This window comes from Pseudopodoces humilis, chromosome 14 (assembly GCF_049639895.1).
Source record: "Pseudopodoces humilis isolate 2021_Gansu_Grassland_sample_001 chromosome 14, ASM4963989v1, whole genome shotgun sequence".
NCBI classification, from domain to species: Eukaryota; Metazoa; Chordata; class Aves; order Passeriformes; family Paridae; genus Pseudopodoces; species Pseudopodoces humilis.
In genome coordinates this window covers 4,676,569-4,700,399 of record NC_142213.1, presented here as the reverse complement: position 1 = coordinate 4,700,399, position 23,831 = coordinate 4,676,569, and the positions used below count along the sequence as shown (strand labels likewise).

Sequence of the window (23,831 nt, the reverse complement as noted above, 5' to 3'; positions counted from 1 at the left end):
GTATTACCAGCTATGTATTTACGCACTTTAGAAGGTCTGTGAGTCACATCCCTTTAGAAAGAAGGAACTTTCAAAGGAATATTAATTTTGCTTTAGTCATCTTACATGAAATAAGCAGTCCCCTGCTTCTTCTTAGATCAACTTAAATTGTTGGGGTTTGTTCCCATTTTCTGCTTAGCTACTAATAACCATTTTAAAATTGTAGAAAAAAGTTTTAGACCAAAACTCTGCTGTACTATTGTGTTTTCCTAAAGTGCAGGTGTGTATAACTCCATCTTACCATTAGATGTCACATCAACTTTGAATTCACAGTTGTGGATTGATTAAATACTAAGTCTAATGGAATCAGCTGCTTTAGTTGGCTGGTTTGCAAAGGGGAAGTTTTGGGGTCAGTCCCGTGATGTCACTAGAGCAGTTGGCTACCTGATCTTAAATACAGACACACATGGATACGTGATATGTCAAACTATTGCTAATCACACCATTTCCACAAGTACCTGCTCTGCTGAAATCACCATAATTGCCAGGCAAAATATGTAAAATTAATTCCTTGATTACTTGTGACTTAGGTAGCATTTATTAGACAAAAATACAGCCTAAATAATCCACTGTAGAACCTTGAAAAACAATCACTGCAGGAGCTTTGCACACTAAGAAAGCACAGAAAGGGGAAGGCAGGGCCCCCATCCCTCCTGCCTCACAGGCAGGACTATTTGATTACACAATTTAAAAAAAGGGAAGAAAATCAAAGGATTAGTAAGTTCTGTAAAGAAATAAAAAACACACAGAGAGGTAGTTGATATGGCTTCTCCTTTTTTTGGTATCATCTTTGCAACCCTAAGAAAGAAGAACATGAGTAGGTTAGGAAGACACTGCTTTTCAATTATTTGGGAGCAATAGAAAAGTATTTCAGGAAAAACTAGTCCAGGTTATGAGAACAGTTTTGTGCCTACAACAAAGCTGCCATATCAAGGATGTTATTACTGAATGTGATATCAAATGAATCTATGGAACTATATATTTTAGCAAGTGAATTTTGTTTCCCAAAATATAATATATAACAACTAGTTACATGAATCAGACAACAGAATAAAAAACCCTCACAGGTACACAGATGTGAAACACATTTGTCACTGCAATTATGTATAGTCTTGTATATGTAATCTTAAGTGGTATTTTTCAAGTTGCCAAAACTGGATATTCAGTATTTCCTTAATTGATGACAAACTACACTGAGATATTTTATATGAATTTATTTAATTATTCCAGCTCAGTCCTCAATGGATTTTATGTATTTCTCATAGGCATCTTCAGTCATCAGTTCATCAAGTTCAGCAGGATTTGCCACAGTCATCTTGATAAGCCAACCTGTAGTTAGGAAATTAAAAAGAATTGGTAATATCCTACAAGAACAATTCATTCATGTTACTGCCTTATGAAAGCACTCCCAGCAGGAACAACTAGCCTTGCACCACTGGAGAATCAGCCAGCTTTTTGTGCAGGCAAAACAAGATTTCAGTATTTTAAAAATGAACAACCAATAAACTCCTCTTAAGAAAGAGCTTTTTGAGTCAGAGCAGTTGTGTAATTTAGTGCTGGCTGTGACACTGGCATAGGAGATACTGTCTGAAAATAATAAAGGAGCCTGACCTCTCAGTATCATGGTGTTACAAGATCTAAAACCCAGAAATGCAGTCAAGGCAAATAGATTTAATTTCAGCCAAGTGTATATCTGGAAATAAGATGTTGTAAAACACCTGTTCAAAGATGACACTGTGATAATGTTTTTATGTTAAATTTCACTGGGCTTGAACTATATTCAGGATATTCCATTTAAGTCTCCACACCATTAAACTGGAAGAACAGGAACTGCAGAACCATTTGTAGTAGCAAGGATCCACATAGTATTCATTATTGAAAGATAAAAGTGACTTCTTACCATCTTGATAACAGGATTTATTGACAAGCCCTGGATTATCTGCAAGGGCAGCATTAATCTCAGTCACTTCTCCTGAGAGAGGGGAGTAGAGTTCACTAGCAGCTTTCACACTTTCCAAAGCCCCAAACTCATCTGAAACACAATATGATTGAATGTTTCTAAGGGGAAAACAAAAAGCACTTCCGTTTGTTCAGTCAGACATTCTAGTGATGACCCAACCAGTGAAGAAAGCTTGATCTTGAGCAAGAAAATAGATTGAAGTCACCCATTTTATGACAAGGATCAGCAGTTTTAAATTTGACATTTATGCTCTTGAATTCTGGGGAATTTGTGTTAGCTGGCTACTACAGAAGGGACAGGAATTCCTTACATTTGGCTAATCCTTTGACTAAAGCCCCACAGCACAGATGATACTGACTTAGAAGAAAAACACCCAGCTCTTGCTGCAAGGGACTTAAATATGCCTTTTATCTACAATTTAAACCTTTTTATTTGTAATTTGATTACAAAATCAACACAGCCACAATTTCAGTCCCATTTTTCCTTCAGGAACACTATCAAGTGTTATATTTGCACTCAATGGAAAACACACATTAGTATTCAGAGGCACCACACTGGAAGCACCCAGCAGCTCTTCCCTTTTTCCTGTTTTGTAGGGAGTTATGGAAATGGTTCCTGGAGCAATGCTAATCCACAGCAGCTCTCAGACACAAGCAAACAAGACAGAGGCTGAAGGAACAGGGAGCTGTCAGAAGAGCAGATAGGCACCAGCATAAGGGATCTGAGAACAACTTGTTCTGGGAAAGCTTGGAATTAAACTGAGGCCAGAATGGGTAGAAAAGAGAAGAACTTAAATGGACATTAAATTCCTTCAAATAAAGCAAAACTACAAATTGGTTAATTAAAATCTTACACAGAGAGACCTTTTGTCTAATAGTCAGCATTCCGTATAATAGATTTGGCCAACGCAGTTTGATAGGGATCTATTCCACAGGAAGGATGGCAGAAGAAAGGCCTTCTGCTTTACCTCATAAACCCCATTCCTTTTTTAAAAATTGTCAGAAGATAATGACGATCTTTCCTTCGTGTACTACCAAGACAGCTCTCCATGTTAATACAGGGGAAAGCTTTTCATTTCTACCTGTTAAAGTTCACTTTCTTTAACAGGAAAACTTGCATAATTGAATGATGAAGAATGTAATATTTTGTACATCACTAATGAGCAAAAACTCTGATTACATTTAATACCCCAAAATTACTGATTCTCTATATTAATAGAAAAATTAGAGCTTGATATCACTTAGAAGTTTTACATATGCAACTCACAAAGTACATAACTGAAGGATTATAAATAAACGCTTGCAAGTCCAAATCAAAGCAGAAATATTTTAAAAACAGTATAGACAAAATTATTACAAAAAAGATTTCTAATACTTTATTTTTGAATAAATTTCTTCACAGTTTAAAAAGCAAGTATCTTCTGCTGCTAAGCAGTCTGACAATGAGAATTTAAAATTAAAGCTGTCACTTGTAGAAATACCTGAATTTATTTTGCATCCAGAAGCTTTATAATGGTATTAATAACCATAAATATTATTTCAGAAAATCTATCTTTGCAAAGGAAGAATGGGATGAGTAGAATAATCACTTGAAGAGCAGCTGGAACTGAAACTTACCGTGTTTACTCAATTTTGTCCCAACTTCTGGAAGACTACAGTAAACAACGTCTCCTAATGCTTCCTTAAAAGAAAAACAAAAGCATCAGAGCATACACTAACAAAACTACACACAGGAGAGACCTGATACAGTAACACTAGAGTCTGCATATAAAAATCCTCTGTCTCTAAATATTGTTCTCATTCTTTACGGATTGCATATTTTTCACTTTTTCTTAGCAAAAAAACTTAAGAACAAACTCTTGTGTTATCATGCCCCAAACACCAAATTATTATTTCTCTATTACAGTGCTAATAACCCTCAGGCTCAGTTTATATGCAGATTCCTTCTGGAAGGATAAGGAATAACACCTGCTGATCTTCTTAGGATCAGCTACAGAGGGCTGTTAGCACACAATTTGTCCTTACTGACTTAATTGGGGACCCTTATCACCATAAGAATTGGCTTAACTCTTCCCTGACACTTGTACTCTATCTCACAAAGGACTGGAAAATATTAGAGCTATTGACAGAAACCTGAGATGAAAAGAAATGCTGCTTGTCCTGAGAAACATTAATTCCATTTATTGCTAATTTGTCCCATTATTTTTATACAGCCCAGAATTTGCCTGTGACTATTCCAAATCAAGCACCTGCATGAGAACAAAAAGTCCAAAGGAATTCCTGTCCTAGAGTAAGAAATATATGGTATGCTGCACATCTGTTCACAACTGTTCTTTAGCCACAGGGATTTCACCATATTTGTGTTCAAAGGAAATTTGACCTAAAAACGTACATGATGTCCTCTTCACACAGCCATGAATTGCTCAGGCTTAGACCTCAACATTGAAGTTTCTCACAGAGTTCAGCTCTCCAGAGGCTCAATTTGAAGCTATTAAGACCATATCAGAATGCTGAGGTGGCACAAATATCACAAATAATGTGATAGACCCAGGTCCAAAAAATCATGCTCAGTGCATCGCATATGCAATTAAAACAATAAAAAAACTGTAAATGTCCAAAGAGCAAGGACAGAGCAGATAGGCATAAACAAATATTGCAGAGCTGGGAAAGGGGGGAGGATCAATACCTGCGCAAAATTGCTGATTCCTACTGTTCCAATGCCATTTTCCACAGATATCCATTCGTGCTTGTCTGTGAATTTGCGGGCTAAAAGGAAACAAACTTGACATTTCAGAAAGAAGTGACATGTTGCTCACTTAAACACAGTAACACATTTACAGGCTTAAACTGTGGGGCTTTTCACCGAGTTTGTTCATTTTTCTTGGAAAATATTTTAACCAGCACATGCAATTTACAGAAGCACAGAATATGCTCAGTGACAGGGCAGAGGCTCACTGGGTGTCCTGCTCAGAGTATTATCAGTTCCTGTGCAACCATCTGGAGACTGATAAAGTACAGGAGCAAAAGGAGCAGCTCTACTTCAAACAGAAGTACAAATCTAAAGCTTAGATGTGTATTTTACTCATAGTTATACATTTCTATGATAGCACAGTGGCTTCTCAAACATATTTAGTGTTTATTTCTGATAACTACTTTATTATGGCTGGGAAGGCCAGTGTTAGTGACTCTAGAAACACTGTGAGCATTACAGCATCTCATTTAAAGTGCAAAGCTGGCACACTTCTATGTAGTCTTAAGGCAAATTAATACAGGACAAATTAATAAAGCAACTCATACAGGCAACTGCTACTTAATAGAATTTGCTCTCTGTTAACATTGTTACTGTGAGAAGAACGCAGTCGTTATTCTGTATCACTTTAAAATAGGTCTGTTAAAACCTTGTTAAGTCTTTTCACAGCAAGGTTACAATTCTCTTTATATTTTAGATCTGGAAGATTCAAGACAGCTATATTAGAGTCAATTGTTTTTATAAAGTCATATGGAGAAACATCAAAAGAAGTAACTGAAACAAGCAACATTTTTCTTGCTAACATTTTTCCCAGAACTTTTCTTACTCTGAGAATTTTCAGCCTGTCACGTCTGTTTTCTCACTTCTACACAATTTTCCTCTAGATACCTTCCTACTTTTTATGAAAATTTTAATTAATTTATTTTTGCAGCTCCAGTCAGGCAAAGGATGTTGCAGAAGCTGGAAAAGGTAACTTCTGAAATAGCTCCCCGAGTCATTAGTGCCAGAGCAGTACAACTGCACCTTCCTTTTGAGTTCAAAATTCTCTCAAGCTCATCCTCTGGGCTGGACTCTATGGCAAACACTAGAGAAACTACACTTCTGCAAATTGTTATATATTTTCTAAAATTGTACACAAAGGAAAACAGATGCTCTCACTGTAGACCTGCTAAAATCTTTCCAGACAGTCAATACTTTAAGCTTCTTCAGTTGCAGTGATCCTCTTGTGTCTGAAAAGTTCAAGAGTAGCAAGTCTCAGATAAAACAGTTTTTCTTAGAATCAGGCCCAAGTTTTATAGAGCTCAGTAAAACAATATGTGGGATTGCAAATATAATACACAAACAAACATGAGTAAACTGTAAATATATTCTCCCATGAATTATCAGTCAAAAATCCACAGAATTTCATCTAGCACTACTTATAACTACAAAAAATCTCATTACACACTCTAATGAACAGAGCCTTACATGTCTCAAATCATTTCGGGTCAAGATGTTAGACCCATGGGAATTCAATTGGAAATGAGTAATGAACCGTAAGAATGGAGAATGACAACTGACAGATCTTAAACCCAAGCTGAACATTAGTGATGTTACACATGACACAAAGAAGCCAACCAGTACAGTTTTATTTAGGATAATAATATTGCATAGAATCTGTTTATAAAGCAAGGATAATAAAAACCCAGAAGATTTTCACATGAGTTTGGAATACAGCAGTGAAATGTCCTGAACAGTTAGAAGAGCATATAACTTTCTTGCAGGACAAACAAAACAAAAAACCAAATCTGAGCATGCAACAAAAACACTGCAAATAAAGAATAAAGTAAAGGTCAAATTAAAAACAGTTAATAAGTAATCTCAAAATTTGAACTTTGAGCTTATTTGGTCAGTCCATTAAATAAATCAACCTAAATGAATATGAAATGTCAATGCATACCAAATCTCTCTCTGCATTCCTTTACAGAAGAGCAGCTGAATTTACTCTAGTTTCATTCATTTCAACAGGACTTTGGTTTCAGCTTAACTAGCACATTCTGAACTCAGCCCTTCATTTAGTGTAACCTGCCTCTATTAAATATTTCATATATACCTGAACAGTGAACTCACACCTCCAGAAAGAAGTATGCACAACTTTTCCTCTCTGCCTCAAACGCACTGTTTCCTTCAAGTGATGTGTATAGAAAAACAATGAATACATTGACCAGAATAGTGAAAAAAAACCCTTAGATCTTGACTCAGTTTGCAAGTAACAAACAATAAATATTATTTCTTTCACTTGCAGCAGAAGGCAATTAAACAGGTAGGTTTAAGATTGTCTGGAAAGAAACAGATGAGCTCTTAGTGGCAGTCATTACTTTTACAGCATATTCTCCTCCTCGCCTACTTTTTAAACATTTCTGTTTGCAAGAGTACCGCAGATTGTGCTTTTCAGACTTTCACGGGTAACTTCCATTCAAAGAGAGCTTTGAGAGCAGTGGATGCTTTCAGAACTAACTACACCAAACGCAAACTCTCAGCAAGCACTGATGCACGAGCCCATCCCGTGCCGCTGGTGCAGCTGTGGCTGCCCAGGAGCCAGAGCCAAACTTGTGCAGCCCAGAGGGCTCAAGGCCCTGCAAGCCTGGCTGGATCTCTCTGGCTGCCCACGCCAGTCCCTGCTGCGGCTCTGCCTCCGCCAGACACCCACCCCTGCCCCTTTCTTGTGCTGCTGCTGCTCCTGGGAGCCAACATCATTGTTTGGCAATCCCAGGAAAAGCGATCCGCTATTTTGAGCAAGAGAGTGTGCTCCCCGCCCGGCCCACTCCGCGGAGCCCCTTTCTGGGACCAGAAAGAGACTGAGCCGCTTTGCTCAAAGCTGCAGCGTAGAGATGAGGTTAAAGGTTTCTGGCCAACTAACGGAGTTGAAGCTGCTCCTGTGGGAGCGGGGTCGGGAGTGCCAGAGCGTCCGGGGGCAGGTGAGGGGGTTCAGCCATCTTGCGAGGTTCTCCGAGCCCCGCCGGCACCGGGGGCTCCGGGCGGCTGCAGCATCGCGCTCCGAGGGGCCGCCGGGACACGGCACGGCGGGAGGCAGGGAGGAGGGAGGGAGTGACGGACGGACAGAGGGACAGAGGGAGGCTGCCGCCCGGGGCAATCAACGGGACCCACGCTCCGGCCGCTCCGCGCACCCAGTCCCGCCTGACGGGGGCTCCCCCGTGGGCTGGGCCGGGACGAGCCCCCGCAGCCCACCCTGCCCACCCTCCCGGGGACGGGTACGAGCACCACCGGCTCCCCGCAGAACCGGGCCGCTGTCCCGCCCGCCCGCCGCGTACTTCCCTCCCTCGGCGCCACTCACCGGACAGCAGCAGCGAGCTGGTGCCCAGCCTGCGGGCCGCGGGCCCCCGCGGTGGCAGCGGGAGGCGCGGGCAGCGCGGCACCAGCACCGGCCCGACCCGCCGTAGCGCTCGCCACGCCATCTTTGCCGGGGGCGGGCGGGGGCGGTGCCGGCGGGAGGTGGCGATGGCGGCGGGGCGGAGCCGGCGGAGGCCGAGGGGACCCGCGGGCCGTGAGGAGCGGCCCAGGCTCGGCTCCGCGCGCCGCCAGCCCCGGGCGTGGGGCGGTCTGAGGGAGACGCCATGTTCCGTGCGCCGCCGCGGCGGAGAGGGAGAGGATTTAGCCAAACTGTGCAACAGCCGCTCGATGTTTATTAAATAAATACAGGCGCCAAGTCTACAGAAAGTGCACGTGGGACGTTTCGCCTTAGGGTTACCGCTATTTCTTAGCTATTACTCCAGAATAACACGCCGGCAGCGCTTTGGGAGTGAACGCGGCGCCGTTTTCCCAGAATCACAGAACAGGCCGAGTTGGAAAGGACCCACAAAGATCGAAGTCGAACTCCTGGCCCTGCAGAGACACCCCAGCAATCCCACATGTGCCTGAGAGCATTGTCCAAATGCTTCATGAGCTCTCTTAGGTTTGAGGCCGTGCCCATTCCCTGGGGAGCCTGGTCAGTGCCCGAACACCTTTCCCTAATATCCGACACAAACCTTCCCTGACACAGCTCCAGCCATTCCCTTGGGTAAACCCATTTTAAGTAGAAGCCGTAATAACCTAAGCTTATAACCTAGCCTAACTCTAAGCACTGCAGCAAACAATTAAATACTTTGCCCACAAGCAAAGTGATTTTTCAAGGTGGTCTTCATTCACTCGCTGACAGGTTGTTCTAGTTGTTCACCAGTGGCTGGCTTCTCTTCCTTCTTGCATTTTATCCCAAAGAAACTGAAGAGTTTCATTACCATTAGATCAACAATCTCCTCTTCTTCTGAAGCCTGAAATAATAACAAATAAGTTGCTCAGAGGTGCACACCCAAAGTGGATTCAGTCTCTGCTGAAGCCGGGGCAAGTTGCAATACAAAATCTCTTCTTGACAAAGCCAACTTTCAGCAGAGCATGAGTGACTGCCAAGAAAAACATTCTGCCAGTATTTTTATCACGACAGAAGCCCCAGATAAGTATGGACACTACAGAAATTTTGGCTGTCAAATCCCATGGAAATCTCTCTCTACAGGAGCCTGGAGTGCACTTGCCAGCTCCCAAACAGCTCATGGTATACACAGTGAGACACTAGATGAAGTAAATGAGAAAAATGAAATATACATTGTGTCTTCCATCAGTCATATCCTTTGTTTTCATTTCCCTTGAACTTATTTAAAACACAGAGGAATTCCGGGCAGTACTGGAGTGCTAAGATGGATTTCACATCACACTATCAATAGCTTGAATGGGTCAGGCACTCACAGTGAGAGTTTTAAAAGGAGCTGTAAAGCCCCATGCACTTCAGTAGCAGTTTTGGCACAGATTTCAATATAGCCCAGCACAAGCCTAAGAGATTTTTGATCGATGTAGCATGCAAACAGAAGGCTACAAATCAGATACAAAACAGGGACTCTGGTCTGAGCAGGGATGGACAGTGTAAATCTGGAAAATCTAAAGTGTACTTCCTGAGCAAATGTTGCCTTCTTAAGAATTGGACTGAATTTACATGGTTTTCATCCATGGTTGAATACATAAGTACTGACCAAAAAAATGTTAAAAGCAGAAGAGCTTAGATGAACAAACCTGGTAATGCTTCTGCTCCTCACTAAAAGCAACCAGAATCACCGAAATGAACAGATTCAGTACCACAAATGTCATAAAAATTATGCAGGATCCAATTAAGAAGGAGCCTAAAATTGGATTGTAGTCCAAGACCTGTATAAGGTAAGACATAAAAAAAACCAACCAAAAAAGTGTATATACATACCTACATACATACATACATGCAGTTAAGACCCAATAAGAAGTCTGTCACCTTGAAAATTGTGTGTCTAATCAATTATGATATATGTATTATACACATACGTTAATTTTCTACTCTAGTATTGTCCTTTGTTGATATGATATTGTATGAAGACAACATAATATTTTATCTATATATGTGTGTGTGTGAATATGGGCAATCTTTGGAGGGCTTTAAGTATTTGCATTTTATTGTAACAGTATGACAGTTTCACATGAAACTTGACAAGTGTAGAGATCTATTTATTCACAGAACAGCTGAAGCTTCCTAATGCTTCAGCTTTCAAAATAGATTAAATCCCTGTATGCAATTAATTTATTTTACTATATGCTTTACAGAGAAGCACAGTCAGACTGTCAGAGACACTTATAAACCAAAGGTTGTGAAAAATCAAAACACTAAATTTCATATAAGCTACAACATAGGAATATATTTTCATTATTAACATGAGTGGGATGTGGAGGTGAAAATGTGCTAAATTACTGATCTTCAAAGCCACCCATATCCTCTTTGATCCATGGTCTAAAAACATGCATCAAGGAGGACTTTAGAGATGTCCAAGAATTAATCCACAAAGAAATGTTCAAAGGATGTTGAAATATTTAAAAGATCTTACTGAAAAAGCAGTATATGTAGAATAACAAAAAAAATTAGCAGGAAGTTTTTTTGTGGAAGGTCTTGCCCCTCTTGGGACGATAGAGGGGGTGTTCAGAACAAACACAGGGCTTTGCTCACATTTCTATCTGCAGCTTTGTAAGGAAATTGCTCAAAACTTTTTTGTAATCAATTAGTAACATCTGTAGTTGAAATGTGAGCAGGTTTCTTAATGAAAGGTTCATTATGAGCCTCCTTGTGGCCAAAATAGGACATGGAAGAGGTTTCACTTGATGTATTTTTCTTGCTCAGAAAAGGCGGCTGCTTTAGGAAGCTGTGGAGCTTGCAAAATTAGATTAATGTTTAACACTAATTGAAAGTTCTTCCATTTGCTGGGTCAAAGCATGTTTGATAGCTGATGTGCCAATTGCATGGCTGTAAACTTCCCAAAATTAGATGTGGTACCTCCTCGTAGTTGAAGATTCCCAGCTGAAGACTGACCATGGTCTCTGCCGAATCAAAGAGAGTTTTGTAAGAGTAGAGCTTCCAGCCAAATATCAGGTTTGCCTGCAGAGGACAGAAGTCATGTCTTGTGTCGTTATCAGAGTCCTTGCTGTAAAATGTGTTTAGCTTGAAGACCTTTTATCACGGATATGAAAATGTCTTATATCTGCTCAGCCTGCCACTAGATGTGTAAAAAAGATAATTATTTCCCACTTATAAACTAGTCAAACAGAAAATGGCACTTTCTGAATGCTCCACAATTTAAACTTTATCCAGAAAATCTTTCTTTCTGTACTTTGTTCTTTGTCATATCTATTACACATAGAGAGTCCTTATTTTTCAGCTTGGTGTTTGATTTTTCACTAAATTTCTGTTTGCAAAGAACAGAAGAGTGGATGTTTTAACTTCTCTTTCACTCATACAGAAGACTTGGGCTCCAAGCTGCTAAACTTTTGACAAGCAGCTTTATTCCCTTTTACATGGCAAAGCTATATTGCTTTAGCATTCAGAATAGTTGATTTAACCTGACAGTACCTGGAAGCCAACTGCAGACAAGAGAAAGCACCATGGTACTCACAGCAATGGAATAGGCGAGGAACATGATTGCAATAACAGTGATGAATCCAGAGATATCACCCCATGCCCTCCTTAGTGTTGATGTGATCATGTTCAGTTTAGGGTTAAGCCTCAGCAGATGCCACAGTTTCACTGTGGAGAGAAGCACCAGGAATGCAATTAGGTAGCCAAGAACGGCATCAGCTCTCGCTGTTTCACTGAAGCTTATGGAGCTGTTAGGAAAAAAAAGAAAATACATAATATATACCATGCATACAGAATCCTTTGAAGTGCATAAATGGGTATGCTGGAAAAGCCAGTCACCCTGTTCTGGGGTTTCAGTGGAGACCTAATGAGCTCCTGCTTGAGTGTTCCCATCTGCACTTCCTACTGTGTGCACACAAAAAGCTCACTTGTGCATGGCTAAGATTTTTAAGGAGAAGAGGTCTAGGATGTAGCCCAAATTCTGCTCATTATCCTGTGATTCTATTGTCTCTTTCCTGTGTGACCATTTTTTAAAAGATGTTACAATTTTCAATTCTGTACTAAATATTCCAGTATTCCATTGGTCCTCTAACCAATGGCTTTTCATAACGAAGAACAAGGCAGGTTATGTGCTTTTTGGGATCATGTGCTGTAGCAGAAAGGCTTGTTGGTTCACAAGAGGGTGATGCAGACAGAAAAATATGAGCTAAAAAAGGGAACTTGGTACTCAAGTCTGCTGGATTTTATTAGAGCAGTATCAGAAGAAAATCCTATTGCTGACACAAATCGAGGCCCTGACACACTTACAGTCTTCATGAATATATAGCCATCTAAAATAGCAATATCTAGCACAGACAAGGTGCTGTCTGGTAAGAGGAAAAATATATTTATTTCTGCATAAGTAGCAACAACAAAGGATGCACTAAATAGCATTAGTACTTACTCCTCCTTGTGTTCTTGGTAGTAGCTGATGTCTCGGGTCCCAAGGACTGTCCGTTTCACAAACACTGACAGAGCACTCCAGCTAATCAATATAATGGCCATCTCCAGGAGATTCCACTTGCTGTGGAAGTATCTCCATCTCAGACTCTTCAGCAGCTTTCCCTGTGAGGAGTTTTACTGTTTCAGTCTCTTGACTCCGTATCATACAATGCACCTCTGAACATTAGGGCAATGTCTTCCACAATAAAGCAGACTGCTTTGCATTAATAAAACCACATCTTGCACTAGTTTCTCATTATCTTTCTCAAAAACATCATCCAAGCCAAATGAAGTGTTTCCTTCCTATTATTTAATACTGACACTATATCTGTTCAGTCTTCCATTTTGTAGCAACATCAGCGCTACTGAAATCAAGTACAGTCCTAAAGCTTTTGTAAGTGAAATCAACAGCAGGCACAAGATAATGCTCTCAGCCAAACTTTCCCTTGGCCTCACCTGTACTATCATGTAGTACACAATAAAGAGGAAATAAATGACTTCTGCTGCAACCACAAAGATGTGGAGGCTGTTGGTGTAGGGGTAGAGCCGGACACTTTGCAGCTCTGCACTTGTGAAGAAGGCCCCTAAAAAACAAACAGGGATCACCTCAGGGCTCCTTCTACTTTCTTTCAAACAACTCTGTTCACCAGTGAGAATTCTGTACTTGCTTTCACATCATTGTGAAGCTGAATCCAACCATCAAACTAAGATTTAGACTTGACTATGTCAGTAACTCTCTAAGTGTTTGAAAATTTCCTCAAACAGGAATTTCAGAGCATCAAGGCTTTTAGAGTGGTAGTGCTTGTCTGCTTGAGTCTTGTGTGATAGCACAATAGTAATCCCAGCAGGACTGAGTTTGAATTGGACTGCAAATGCAGAAATACAGCAGGAGGACTTGGAATTTTTTTAAAAAAGCTGAATCTCATTCCAAACCTGAAGTGAGCTCAGTTTGGGCATTATCCAATACTTGGACACACCCTATGGAGGCTGCTGCTCAGACCAAATGTTTTCCTATGGTCTCTAAATCAGAATCTGCTTTCACTAGTCTCTTTGTTGTATCCAGATTATATATTACATGATTACATAGATATATATTCGAGGTCATCTGGAACAAAAGAGACACACTGTTATTTGTATTTTTTGTCTTAATATTGTATCGATTAGCAGAATTGATTAGGAAACAGAATTTTTCTTGTTCTTGTGTAAATTCTGGAGATCAAGTTTCAGTATAATGTTTTCATCATCAGCAGATGATCACAGCATAAGCAAACATAAGATATTCCATTATGGTCTATATTACTGTGATGCTGCATTTCTCCTAAATGGTTTAGAAAATTTGCGTTGATTCTCTTGTGATTTGATTTATTAATACACTTGTCCTTAGTGAAGAAAGAACGAGGAAAACACTGCTAGTGTGTAAATCTATTTTCTGTAGGTACACTGCTTGCTGTCTTCAGAAATGTGTAACTTAGGAAAGGCTCTTACCTAAAGCATTGCTTTCAAACATCAGACTTATAATGCAGAAAAGGTTCACGTTGGCATTGTAGACTGTAAATTCAACAAACACTGCTCTTGTGAAGGTGTCAAGCCAGATGTTGTTGAAAAGGTATTGGAGAATTCTGCCAAAAGAATGTGTAGCCAGTGATCTAATTCATATGGGAATGAGACAGTATCACAGGGAGGATGCACTGATAATTTCCAAGAACACAAGTGGTACCTGGAGGCATTTATAGGGTCAGTTCCCAGGTGAATCACATATCCCCCTCCGCTGTAGATGGCAAGTTTACCCCAGCTGGGGTGTCCTCTCAGTCTGGACTGACTCTGATACTGCCATGCTGAGCTCAAGTCAGAGGAGTTATCAAAGACTGAGGTATTCCAGTGCTCCCCATAAATGGATGTATCTTCTGTTTGTAGGGAGTATGGAGCGTGGCATTCCTCAACTATGTGCTGGAGTCTGGGAGAAATAGGGCAGGTGTCTCCTTTCACTCTTACTTGGCGAATTCGAGCACTACCCACCAGCTTGGAATTGCCATCTGTAATGAATCCTAAACAGGAGATGGAAAAGAGCAGCACTGGCAATATGACAAAATTAATAATATTTCTTCATTTTATTTATGATTCACTGATGCATTAATATTTTTCCATATATTCTTTTCTTGGAAACACCGTAAGCAAAATAGTCATGAAAATGAAACCCTCATGTTGATTTTAACTGGGGTCTTAAATAACATTCTCAATAAGAGAGTTCTGTGTCACCCCCATCTGTATTTTATACAAAAGGAAAGTGAGGCCTGCGGGAGAAAAGTGACTCACCTCGAGTCCCATAGAAGAGTAGCTTTATGCAGTGTTCTTGTGGCCTATCATGTCCAAAGAACAGCTCTGCTAATATATTTCAATACTTACCCTTAAATTTGAGCTGGAAAATGGGTCATATTCTACTGGATATGGCTAGATAGAAACATGTTGATATTGCATAATTTGCCTTCACATTGACCCAAGTCGTGATATGAACAACTCCCCTGAGGAAAAGCTTTATGGTGCCACCTGTCTGCCATTCTGGTTTTGTTGTTTTGTGTTTTTTTAATTATGGAAAGAAAGATGTGTAAAACTGAGGATATATCTGAATATCTGGAGTAAGTAATATAAAATGTGAAAAGTTTAGCATTGCGATGAATAACTTTTGGGTTATATTAAATATAAGGAAGATATCAGGGGATGTTTAACTTGGGGTCAAGCTGTGAGGTTTTGTTATCCACTGGTATTCATATTAAAAGATTCCTTGCTAGCCTCATACACTCACAGTCCCTTTCTCCACTCAAATATGCAAGTTAGAGATAAGCATTAAATATAATGTTTCAGAATCTGGCAAGCAGAAGGGAAACAATGTGACTCTGCACCTTTATATGATCCATAAAGATTTTTGAGTAAAGTAGTGTTCGCCCACGTGAAAAAATCCTGGTAACTGTAGACATAGTGGAATCCATCCGTAAAGCTGTCCTTAATATGCTTGTTTAAATAGTAGGAATTGGGATCTCTCTGCCCATAGGCAACCAGTAACAGCATCCATAAAAATCCCAGATAGGCTGGAAAGAGAACAGGGAGAGACAATACATGTGAGCTATGGCTTACCAATACTGTTCAAAACAGATTGTATGAATGATTGCTGCTGCCAGCAGCCATTAGGCCAAGGAGGTGCTTTGTAGACTCTGAGTGGCCAGTGCTAATGAATGCACCCAAACTGCTTTAATGTGCAGCAGTTTAAGCATTTCACATTTGGAATATGAGTAGCAGTCAAGAAAATAAGTGGGAAGGCTGAATAGAAGTAGTCATGGCAGCTCCAAATAAAATGAGTGGACTAACTTTGTTCTAAGTGAAGTTGAGGTAATTTTTTTTTTTTTGCCATTGATTTTAGAGGAAATAAGACAGGGACATAAATCATTATCTATAGATACTATCTGCTTTTAGAAAGATGGCCTCCATCTTCTCTTTGATTTCAGCTTCATTAACTACTAACCTCCTCCTTTTATCCTTTCTACTTTTCTTTAATCTCTCATGTTTGTGATGTGTTTCTTTACCATAAAATGAAGCCTTAGCCACACTTTTATCTCCAGCTAATATTCCCACCTCCCTGCAGCTCCAGCTGCCATGGAACAGCCTGTATCTACATCACAATGTCTGACAGAAAGCTGAAGATATGCCAAAACTTTGTCACCCAAGAGAACAATATTTTCACTGATGTAAAATTCCTGATGAGTATTACTGAATAAAACAAGATAATTTACATATGGATAATACCCAGGATTTCTCTGATGAGGGCAAATGCTTTCTGCTCCTTCATGCAGCTGATTTTCATTTTCTCCACATCAGCAGCAGCAGGTGGTTGGTAAATATTGCTTCTACTGTCCCTTCGGACCCCAAAAAGAGGGTGTGAATCACCTGTGAGGGAGAGCAGTGAACCCTGGAATTAGTCATTTAATGATCCATGTCCTGCTTTTTGTTTGTTTGGACTTTCTAAGGAAATGGTTCATCTAATGCTTTCCCTCTGAATACAGAGGATATGATTTAAAGCAGTTGTAAGGCAAACAGTGGGGAGGGAAGGCGCTCACAAAAACTGTGTATTTGGTTTAGGACCAGATGTGGTCCAGGTGTCTCTCTAGGCTGAGCATCTCAGAAGGTGCGGTATTCATAGCCTGAGGCTGAGCAGGGACGAAGCTCTGGATCAGATAACTTTGCTGTGCCCTAGGATTCCTGTCTGCTAGTGAAGGCTTTATTTAGATATGATTATGATTGCACAAGCCACTGTTCAGTTTAGGGGAATAATACAGATAATTGTGGCTGTGGAAAAGTATGTGACCTGAGAACCTCCATATAGGGCTTAAAGGATGTGGGAAATTTCTTTATGAGAGGTTTTATTTGGATAAAGAGCTACCAGTCTACATGAAGGGTGTGTTTTGTACAGAGTCATTTATTTTCACAAAGCTGTGGAATAGTTACAGGTTTTGTTGCAAGCCAGTTGAGCTTAGTCACAAATTCATTCATAAAGCCCTCCAAAAGCTTGGAGAATTCTGCACTTTCTTTAATAATTTTTAACTTTGCAGGCAGTTACCTGGTACAGATAAAGACCCATCAATAGCTGTGTTTTCTTCATCCTCATGTTCCACGTTTTTCAGAACCAGAGCAAAAAAAGCAGCAAATCCCAGCACCTGGAAAGAATCAGCTATAGAATCACCATATTCCCATTTCATATAAAGAAGCCTTATGCTTTGACTTGGGTCCCTCTGGATCCAGGCACTGCAGGAAAACAGTTGAACTCTGGGTTTGTTGAACCCATGCAGCTGAATCCCATAAACGATGCACAGTGCTGGGGTTTGTCCAGCTGACTTTGTGACACATCCTCACTGGTCAGAAACCTCATTAAACCTTGACAAAGCAAGGAGGGTGAAATTAATGGAGTTAATGTCAGCAAAAAGTAACTCTGTAAACCACCTGCCTGCTCTTGTTTTGAGGGTAAAGACTTCTCATTTTATATGTTAAATCCTGTAGCTCTTTAGAACATGTTACATTTTCTTCCTGCAGTGGCAGCAGGTGAGTTCATCTTGACCAGTGGTTGTATTTCTGAGGCTCTCACCTTTAAGGGCTGTGTGATGAAAAGACTTTCCAAGAAGGAGATGACCATGGAGATGAGCCACTTGATGGAGTTCTCCTTGCCATAATGGAGTCCATAAAGCATGGTAAAGAACCCAGACACACCGCTGGTGGCTGCCACAAGGAACCAAGCAATGAACACAAACCACCAGGGCAGCCCTCTGGGAGAAGAACTTTTCTTGTCATCACTGGGCAAGTTTGGAGTATGGGACCACCTTGAAAGTCAACCAGAAGAGAAAATAAACCACCAAAATCACAGTCATCAGGTTCACTGGGAATAGGCAACATCTTATGATATAAAATCAAAATATTCTTTTAATTAATGCAGTTATATAGGATATATGGATACCAAAAAGTACGGTGAGAAAAAAAGAGGAAGCATGCAGAGATCAGCTAAAATCAAAATAAACATGATGAGCCTATTTACTCCTCAGTTCATGCATAACTGAATCTCCAGTAGAATTATTGACAAAGCTCGAGTGCATTAAAGCTGCTGAATGCATCTCTTGTGATCACCATAATGGTCAAGTGATGTAATTAGTGCAATTTTTCTTCAATACTTCCAACTTAATTATCATATTTAACTGAACTATTTTTGTCTGGTTATTAATTTTTCTTTATCCATACATTTTAAGAGACTTCTGTAACTTTGGAGCTGGGTGATTATCCCAGCCCTTCACTATCACATAGCATTGTATTGTAACTTTCCACTTTGGAGAAAAAAATGACAAACAGCAATGATCTGTCATTATTGCCTTTGCAGTTCACAGTACACGGAAATGTCTTTGTAGCTCCTGCAGTAGTATAGTAGTAAGACTTATTTTACAGATGTAATAGTAGTTACTTAGCACATGTTAAGCAGTAATTATTTGGGCTCAGTCATCCTGTCCAATTTTGATTTTATAACCTGAATTTACTTATACTGAGAATGAGAACTGGCTTACCTCTCAGCGATGGATGCTGATGAGCAGATTTGGTTCTCCAGGAGGTTCTTCATGTGCTGGACCTGACAAACAGCTTGTGTGTAACTCTGAGGCATCTGAAATTTATGGGGCCCCAGTAATTCCAGCTCCATCTCTACCTGCTGGAGTTGTTTGTACAAGCAGTGATGGTAATCACTGTATTTCAGCTGGTCACAAGCTCTCTTCTCTGGAGTTGGACTTCTTGTTTTTTCTGCAGGTAAAGATTGATTGATTGATTGATTGATTGAGAAAATAAATAGTTTTTAAAAACTGTTCAATACAAAGGGTGGTAGAACTGGAGCTACAGGTCATGAATGTGATGAAGACTAACATTTGAAGGGACATGTAAAAGCAGCTTTATTACTAGAGCTTAATGCTCTTCTGCTGGAATGGCCTGGAACTTTTTCCAGAAGGCAACTGAGTTAAACAGCAGTCCTAAAAGCTCAATAGACAGGTCTGATCAGATCAACTTTTAATTTGTTCATGGTGTACCTGTGCAATTAGTAGATTGGAAGACTCCCTGGAAAAGCCAAATGAAATCAGTGAGGTTGTTTTTGCTCATATATTCTTGTTAATTTAGAGTCAGACTGAAAGGAACAACAGCACAAGGCCAAGAAGAAAAAAAAGAACAGTTCAAAAAGACTGTGAAACAACTGATAATTGTGAGGTTTTTTGCTGGTAGATACTGATCCGGCACCTGAGCCAGACTGATAGCAAACATTTGATTCTACAGCACAAGAAGCAGAGATTTTACAGTTGTCTTTATTTAGTTGGGTGCTCAGTGGTGCAGTGAAAGAACAAGAAGCAATGGGCACATCTTAAAACATGGGAAATTTCTGAACATAAGGAAAAAAACATAGTTATGGGACTCTGGAGTAAGTTGCTCGGAGAAATTGTTAAGTCTTCATCCTTGGGGACATTCAGCATCTGACTGATTTTATCTTGGGCAATCCAGTTCCCGCTGACCCTGCTCTGAGCAGCGTGGTGGGATCCAGAGATCCCTTCCATCCTTAGCTATTCTGTGATTCTGTAGTTGCCTTTGAGTCAGAATGTAAGAAGAGCTTGGATCATCACATCCAGTGCTATCGTCATCTTCATTGCAAGGGTTTCAGCAGGCATTTCACAGTGTGTTATTTACCTTGGATATCCATAGCACCCAATGTGACAATTATGGGGCCATCCTTCTTGCTCTCATCATAAAACCCTTGCCCAGCTCTGTTCTGCTGACAGATGATGTCCTCAACCAATGACAGGAGTGTGTTGATATTCATTGATTTTTCAAGGTCTGGTGCTGAGGTGAGAGATGGAGTCTTCAGGGCTTTAGAGAGTGAGTTGGCAATTCTTCTTATGTCCTAGGAAAGACAGCAGCAACACAGCAGTGACTCTGGCTGCAGTGGCTTAAGCTGATGTGATCTGACAGAACCACTGGCTGGGAGCTGCACCAACTGCTAAAATCTCCAGAATGGATAAGAATAGCACATCCTACAGTGCTGGATGTGACAGGCAGATTTCAGTGAGTTCAGCAAGGCAGCTTTTGGGGTTCAAGAGGGCAGCATGCCTGCCTGAGGACCTAAGCTGAGAAAGATGTGGTCCATGATACCTTTTATCTTCACTGTCTTGTTTAGTGTTTGCTTTAACACCTGAACACAGTGATTTGGTCACACACAGTTACTGTGCAGGGGTTGGGACGTACAAAGGCAGACCTTAACCAAGGATTGCATTTAGGTGGGTAAATGAATGTTTTGCACTAGTGATAATTGGCTTTTCTCTTCAGACAGGCTTGAATGGCATCGGAACAGGGAAATTTGTGGAGCTGGGGAAGCCGGTAGTGCGTGGCAGCAGAGGGCAGTGCAGGACTCACTGGGACTTGCCTTTGTCACAGCCTCTGGAGTGAGAGAGGCAGCCTGGGTGGCCCCTGGGGTGGGAGGCAGGCTTGGGGACACTCGGCCACTCTTTCCCGGCTTCTCTCTGCCCGGCTGGGCTGGCCGAGGTCGTATGTTCCTGAAGATCTGCACAATGAGCAGGTTGATGGGGAACATGAGGAGGGAGCTCTCAAAGCCAATCATCACTTCCTGCCATGTGAATTCAATCTTACCTGTCAAGGTCAAACAGAGCAGAGAAGGAAAAATAACCCCAGGCAAAATAAACCATCAAGTCTCTCTCTTGTGGGAAAACCTATTTATTCAATTCTTGCTTCCAGATTCTGCTGTCTTTCTATTTGCCTGCCCAAGCAATGGTGAGGATTGTTACCCAAATCCATTTTCTGCTCAGCAGGATCCTTTGGCACACCCCAGAACATGATGCTGGTCAGCATGGTGCAGAGGAGCAGTGAGAAGCAACAGGACACTCGCTGGGCTCGCGTGAAGGAGCTTCGTGGGGAGCGGCTGAAAACCGAGTACCAGATGTGCCCATCCTGGAAACCCTTGGAGGTCTTCATGAAAAACAGATTGCTGTGAAGGAGAACAGGGAAATGAAATGGATATGTAGAAAGGAGAAGGAAGAACAAAGCCCTAGTTCAAGGTCCCAACCTGTTCATGCTTCTAGGCACTATCAGCAAAAATAATAACTAGGTGAAATTAGCAAATATCATGGCTTAATTTGCATGGAATGGTCATAGCTATTTATGTCCTTTCCTTTTGGCCATGGCATAGAGGGAAAGTGAATAGTTCCTCTTTAAATTGTTCAGAAAATTTCACCTAAGAGAAGATGTTTCAGTTTCTCTAGGTTTGTCAGGCTATCCTTCTTTAGCACCAATATTTTCAGTGTGGTAGAGTAATGATTAGATTTGTGTAACCCTCCTCCCTCCCTCCCTTGTTCAGAGCCCTTTAAGGACAGTGGAAAGACCTTCCTTGTTATCATTTTTTTCTAGGGCTGTGGTCTATTTTTTTCGTGCTTGTTTTTCCAGACTGACTGCTATCAAGAGTAAAAAAATCCATGGAATAGGAGGTACCTGAACTGCTTCATGTCCTGTTCAGTTGCTACTGGGAATACTTTATCTAGAACACATTCTCCAATATCAATGGCTAACCAGGAGTTACAGAGGAAGTACCATTTCTGATCCCATGCCAGATCATGGACTAATACTCGATTCACATACCTGTTGAAGAAACACACAGGGCACAGTCACAAGTCACAGACCTCAACAAGACTGTGGAGGACAAACTCTGGCCTTCAGCTTCTTAGGGTAACTAAACAGTAAGGCACAGGACATATCCCATCCTATACTGGACATGGGATATAGGAAACACTCCTGGTCCTGCAGTTTAGACTGTGATTTGGTCTATTCAGCTGCAAAAACTACAATCTAACACATTCTTTTCTTTCTAGAACTGCAGAAAGGATAATTTTCAAGTGCTAGAAAAGTAAAGCTGTTGTCATTATAAAAAATTATTTGTGGATTTTTACTTGCCAGCATCTCCAGACCTCCACTTACCAGGATGGACTGTCACCTGAATTATCATGCCACAATCTAATAGTCTGCAGTTCCCCAAGAGGGAAGAAGGTACAAAGGAGGAAAACATCCACTCCTCCACGTTCAAAGACTGGTGTATCAGGATCATTTAGATGATGGGGCTCACTTTCTCCATCCACTCCATAGAGGGTGAGGGTCACCTGGAAAATAAAAAGGCAAAATGAAGATTTGCACATCTCGATCCTATGTGTGATTATTTCTCCTTTCATCAAACCTAAGGGCTTTCTGGCTCAGACAGTGCATTTGAACTGTCCTGTTTAATAGCCTCAGGTGCTCCATTATTCATCCAGCTCCCTAAGGAAATAAACTCTCCTCCCACACAGTGCCACTGATACCTTGGAGGTTGTGGCTGCGCCACGGCGGTGTCCTGTGAAAACTGTCACAAGGTAACGATACTGAGCAAAGGGGTCATTGTCTTCCAGGACTGTGATTTTCACCTGCAGAGCCACACAACACGAGCAACATGTTAGCTGTCCTGTAAGTACAGATTCCTGAAAGCTGTGAATAGGAATTTGTGATCTTGTGAACAATTTTTACTTACCAGTGAACAGAGAGGTTCAGGGAAAGGAGTAGGATTGGTTAAAGACTTCATATTAAAACAGGCTAGACATGGTGGGAATTGGCCTGAATACATTGACTTTATTAGCTGGAGACTTACTTTGGCATCATCCTGGATGTCTTTCCTTCGAGCCCAAATAACTACAAGCACATATATCAGAAAGATGCATCCTACAGTTGTCACCACCACAGGATTGTCCACAAATGTACCAAACAGCTGTGTTGTTTTGCTGACATCTATGGCATTGGGTATGACAAAGAAGGAGCTCCCAAAGAAGGTCAGATGGTTGCAGAGGCACTGCGTGCTGCTAGGATTTGTTTTTGGTCCTACCTGAAACCCAGAAAAGATTCCTGATGAAACATCTGGCTTCAAAGTATTAGATAACTTACAAAGCAAATGAAAAGACAGTGCCGAGATTGGTAAATTAGTGTAGAGAGCTGCTGTGCATCAAATTGTTCAGGGTCCAATAAGGAATATTATTTTTAACAGCTAACCAGTAACAGTCACATTGTCAGAATGGTTCAATTTCTTCTTACATAGAAGTTCACTCCAAGAAATAGAAATGGGAATGTTGTTTAAAGGTTAGTTCAACATGACTAAACTTCTTGAGTTAACTAAAACATCTTAGAATGATCTTGTTTTATGGTGTCACTTACTACATGACGGTGGTTATGAGGGCTGGCTTTGAAGTGTGTAACAGACACATTGTTTTGTTTTGATCTACTTACATGACATCCATAGCTGTTCCAGCCTCCCTGGTGCTCGTCCCAAAATGCACAGCGGGATGCAAAGCAAGTGGCATTTATGGTTAGCCCATTGTAGACTCTTGAATCCATTCCCGTATCTTGTAAAACCATGAAATAGTAGGTTCCTTCTCCAAAAATGAGTTCTTCTGGGCTGAGAACCCAACTGTTTGTCTCACCTTGAACATAAATATTTTCATTTCAATGCATGTATAGAAAGCCTAATTCAAAAGTATGCATCTGTATTGCATGTAATAAATAAACCAA

At 40.8% G+C, this 23,831-nt stretch overlaps 2 protein-coding genes across 2 annotated transcripts in view; both read right to left on the bottom strand.

The window, feature by feature from the left end:
* Nucleotides 1-1,238: 1,238 nt before the first annotated feature.
* On the bottom strand, nucleotides 1,239-8,217 carry GCSH (glycine cleavage system protein H). The gene is made up of 5 exons (XM_005528183.2): nucleotides 8,082-8,217; nucleotides 4,685-4,764; nucleotides 3,616-3,679; nucleotides 1,940-2,071; nucleotides 1,239-1,368 (listed from the first exon to the last, which is right to left on the bottom strand). The coding sequence occupies exons 1-5, from the start codon at nucleotides 8,200-8,202 to the stop codon at nucleotides 1,271-1,273; spliced, it is 495 nt and encodes a 164-aa protein (XP_005528240.1). The 5' UTR covers nucleotides 8,203-8,217; the 3' UTR covers nucleotides 1,239-1,270.
* Nucleotides 8,218-8,465: 248 nt separating this feature from the next.
* Nucleotides 8,466-23,831, bottom strand: part of LOC102112197 (polycystin-1-like protein 2) — a 35,779-nt gene continuing 20,413 nt past the window's right edge. Inside the window, exons 21-41 of the mRNA XM_088062428.1 lie at nucleotides 23,550-23,743; nucleotides 22,921-23,151; nucleotides 22,598-22,699; nucleotides 22,224-22,402; nucleotides 21,741-21,887; nucleotides 21,041-21,240; nucleotides 20,662-20,885; nucleotides 19,929-20,142; nucleotides 18,773-19,001; nucleotides 17,812-18,043; nucleotides 17,275-17,386; nucleotides 16,479-16,619; nucleotides 15,581-15,766; nucleotides 14,401-14,728; nucleotides 14,169-14,302; nucleotides 13,140-13,267; nucleotides 12,646-12,806; nucleotides 11,740-11,950; nucleotides 11,124-11,225; nucleotides 9,845-9,976; nucleotides 8,466-9,054 (exon numbers count right to left, since the gene is read on the bottom strand). Coding sequence (XP_087918554.1) covers nucleotides 8,929-9,054; nucleotides 9,845-9,976; nucleotides 11,124-11,225; nucleotides 11,740-11,950; nucleotides 12,646-12,806; nucleotides 13,140-13,267; nucleotides 14,169-14,302; nucleotides 14,401-14,728; nucleotides 15,581-15,766; nucleotides 16,479-16,619; nucleotides 17,275-17,386; nucleotides 17,812-18,043; nucleotides 18,773-19,001; nucleotides 19,929-20,142; nucleotides 20,662-20,885; nucleotides 21,041-21,240; nucleotides 21,741-21,887; nucleotides 22,224-22,402; nucleotides 22,598-22,699; nucleotides 22,921-23,151; nucleotides 23,550-23,743 — 3,713 coding nt within the window. The 3' untranslated portion in view covers nucleotides 8,466-8,928. The remainder of the gene's footprint in view (nucleotides 9,055-9,844; nucleotides 9,977-11,123; nucleotides 11,226-11,739; nucleotides 11,951-12,645; nucleotides 12,807-13,139; nucleotides 13,268-14,168; nucleotides 14,303-14,400; nucleotides 14,729-15,580; nucleotides 15,767-16,478; nucleotides 16,620-17,274; nucleotides 17,387-17,811; nucleotides 18,044-18,772; nucleotides 19,002-19,928; nucleotides 20,143-20,661; nucleotides 20,886-21,040; nucleotides 21,241-21,740; nucleotides 21,888-22,223; nucleotides 22,403-22,597; nucleotides 22,700-22,920; nucleotides 23,152-23,549; nucleotides 23,744-23,831) is intronic.

Coding starts and splice junctions, on each gene's coding strand:
- GCSH (XM_005528183.2), bottom strand. CDS start 8,202: ATGGCGTGGCGAGCGCTACGGCGGGTCGGGCCGGTGCTGGTGCCGCGC. Junction 4,765..8,081: donor CAGCTCGCTGCTGCTGTCCG/GTGAGTGGCGCC, acceptor GTTTCCTTTTAG/CCCGCAAATTCACAGACAAG. Junction 1,369..1,939: donor TAAATCCTGTTATCAAGATG/GTAAGAAGTCAC, acceptor TCCTAACTACAG/GTTGGCTTATCAAGATGACT.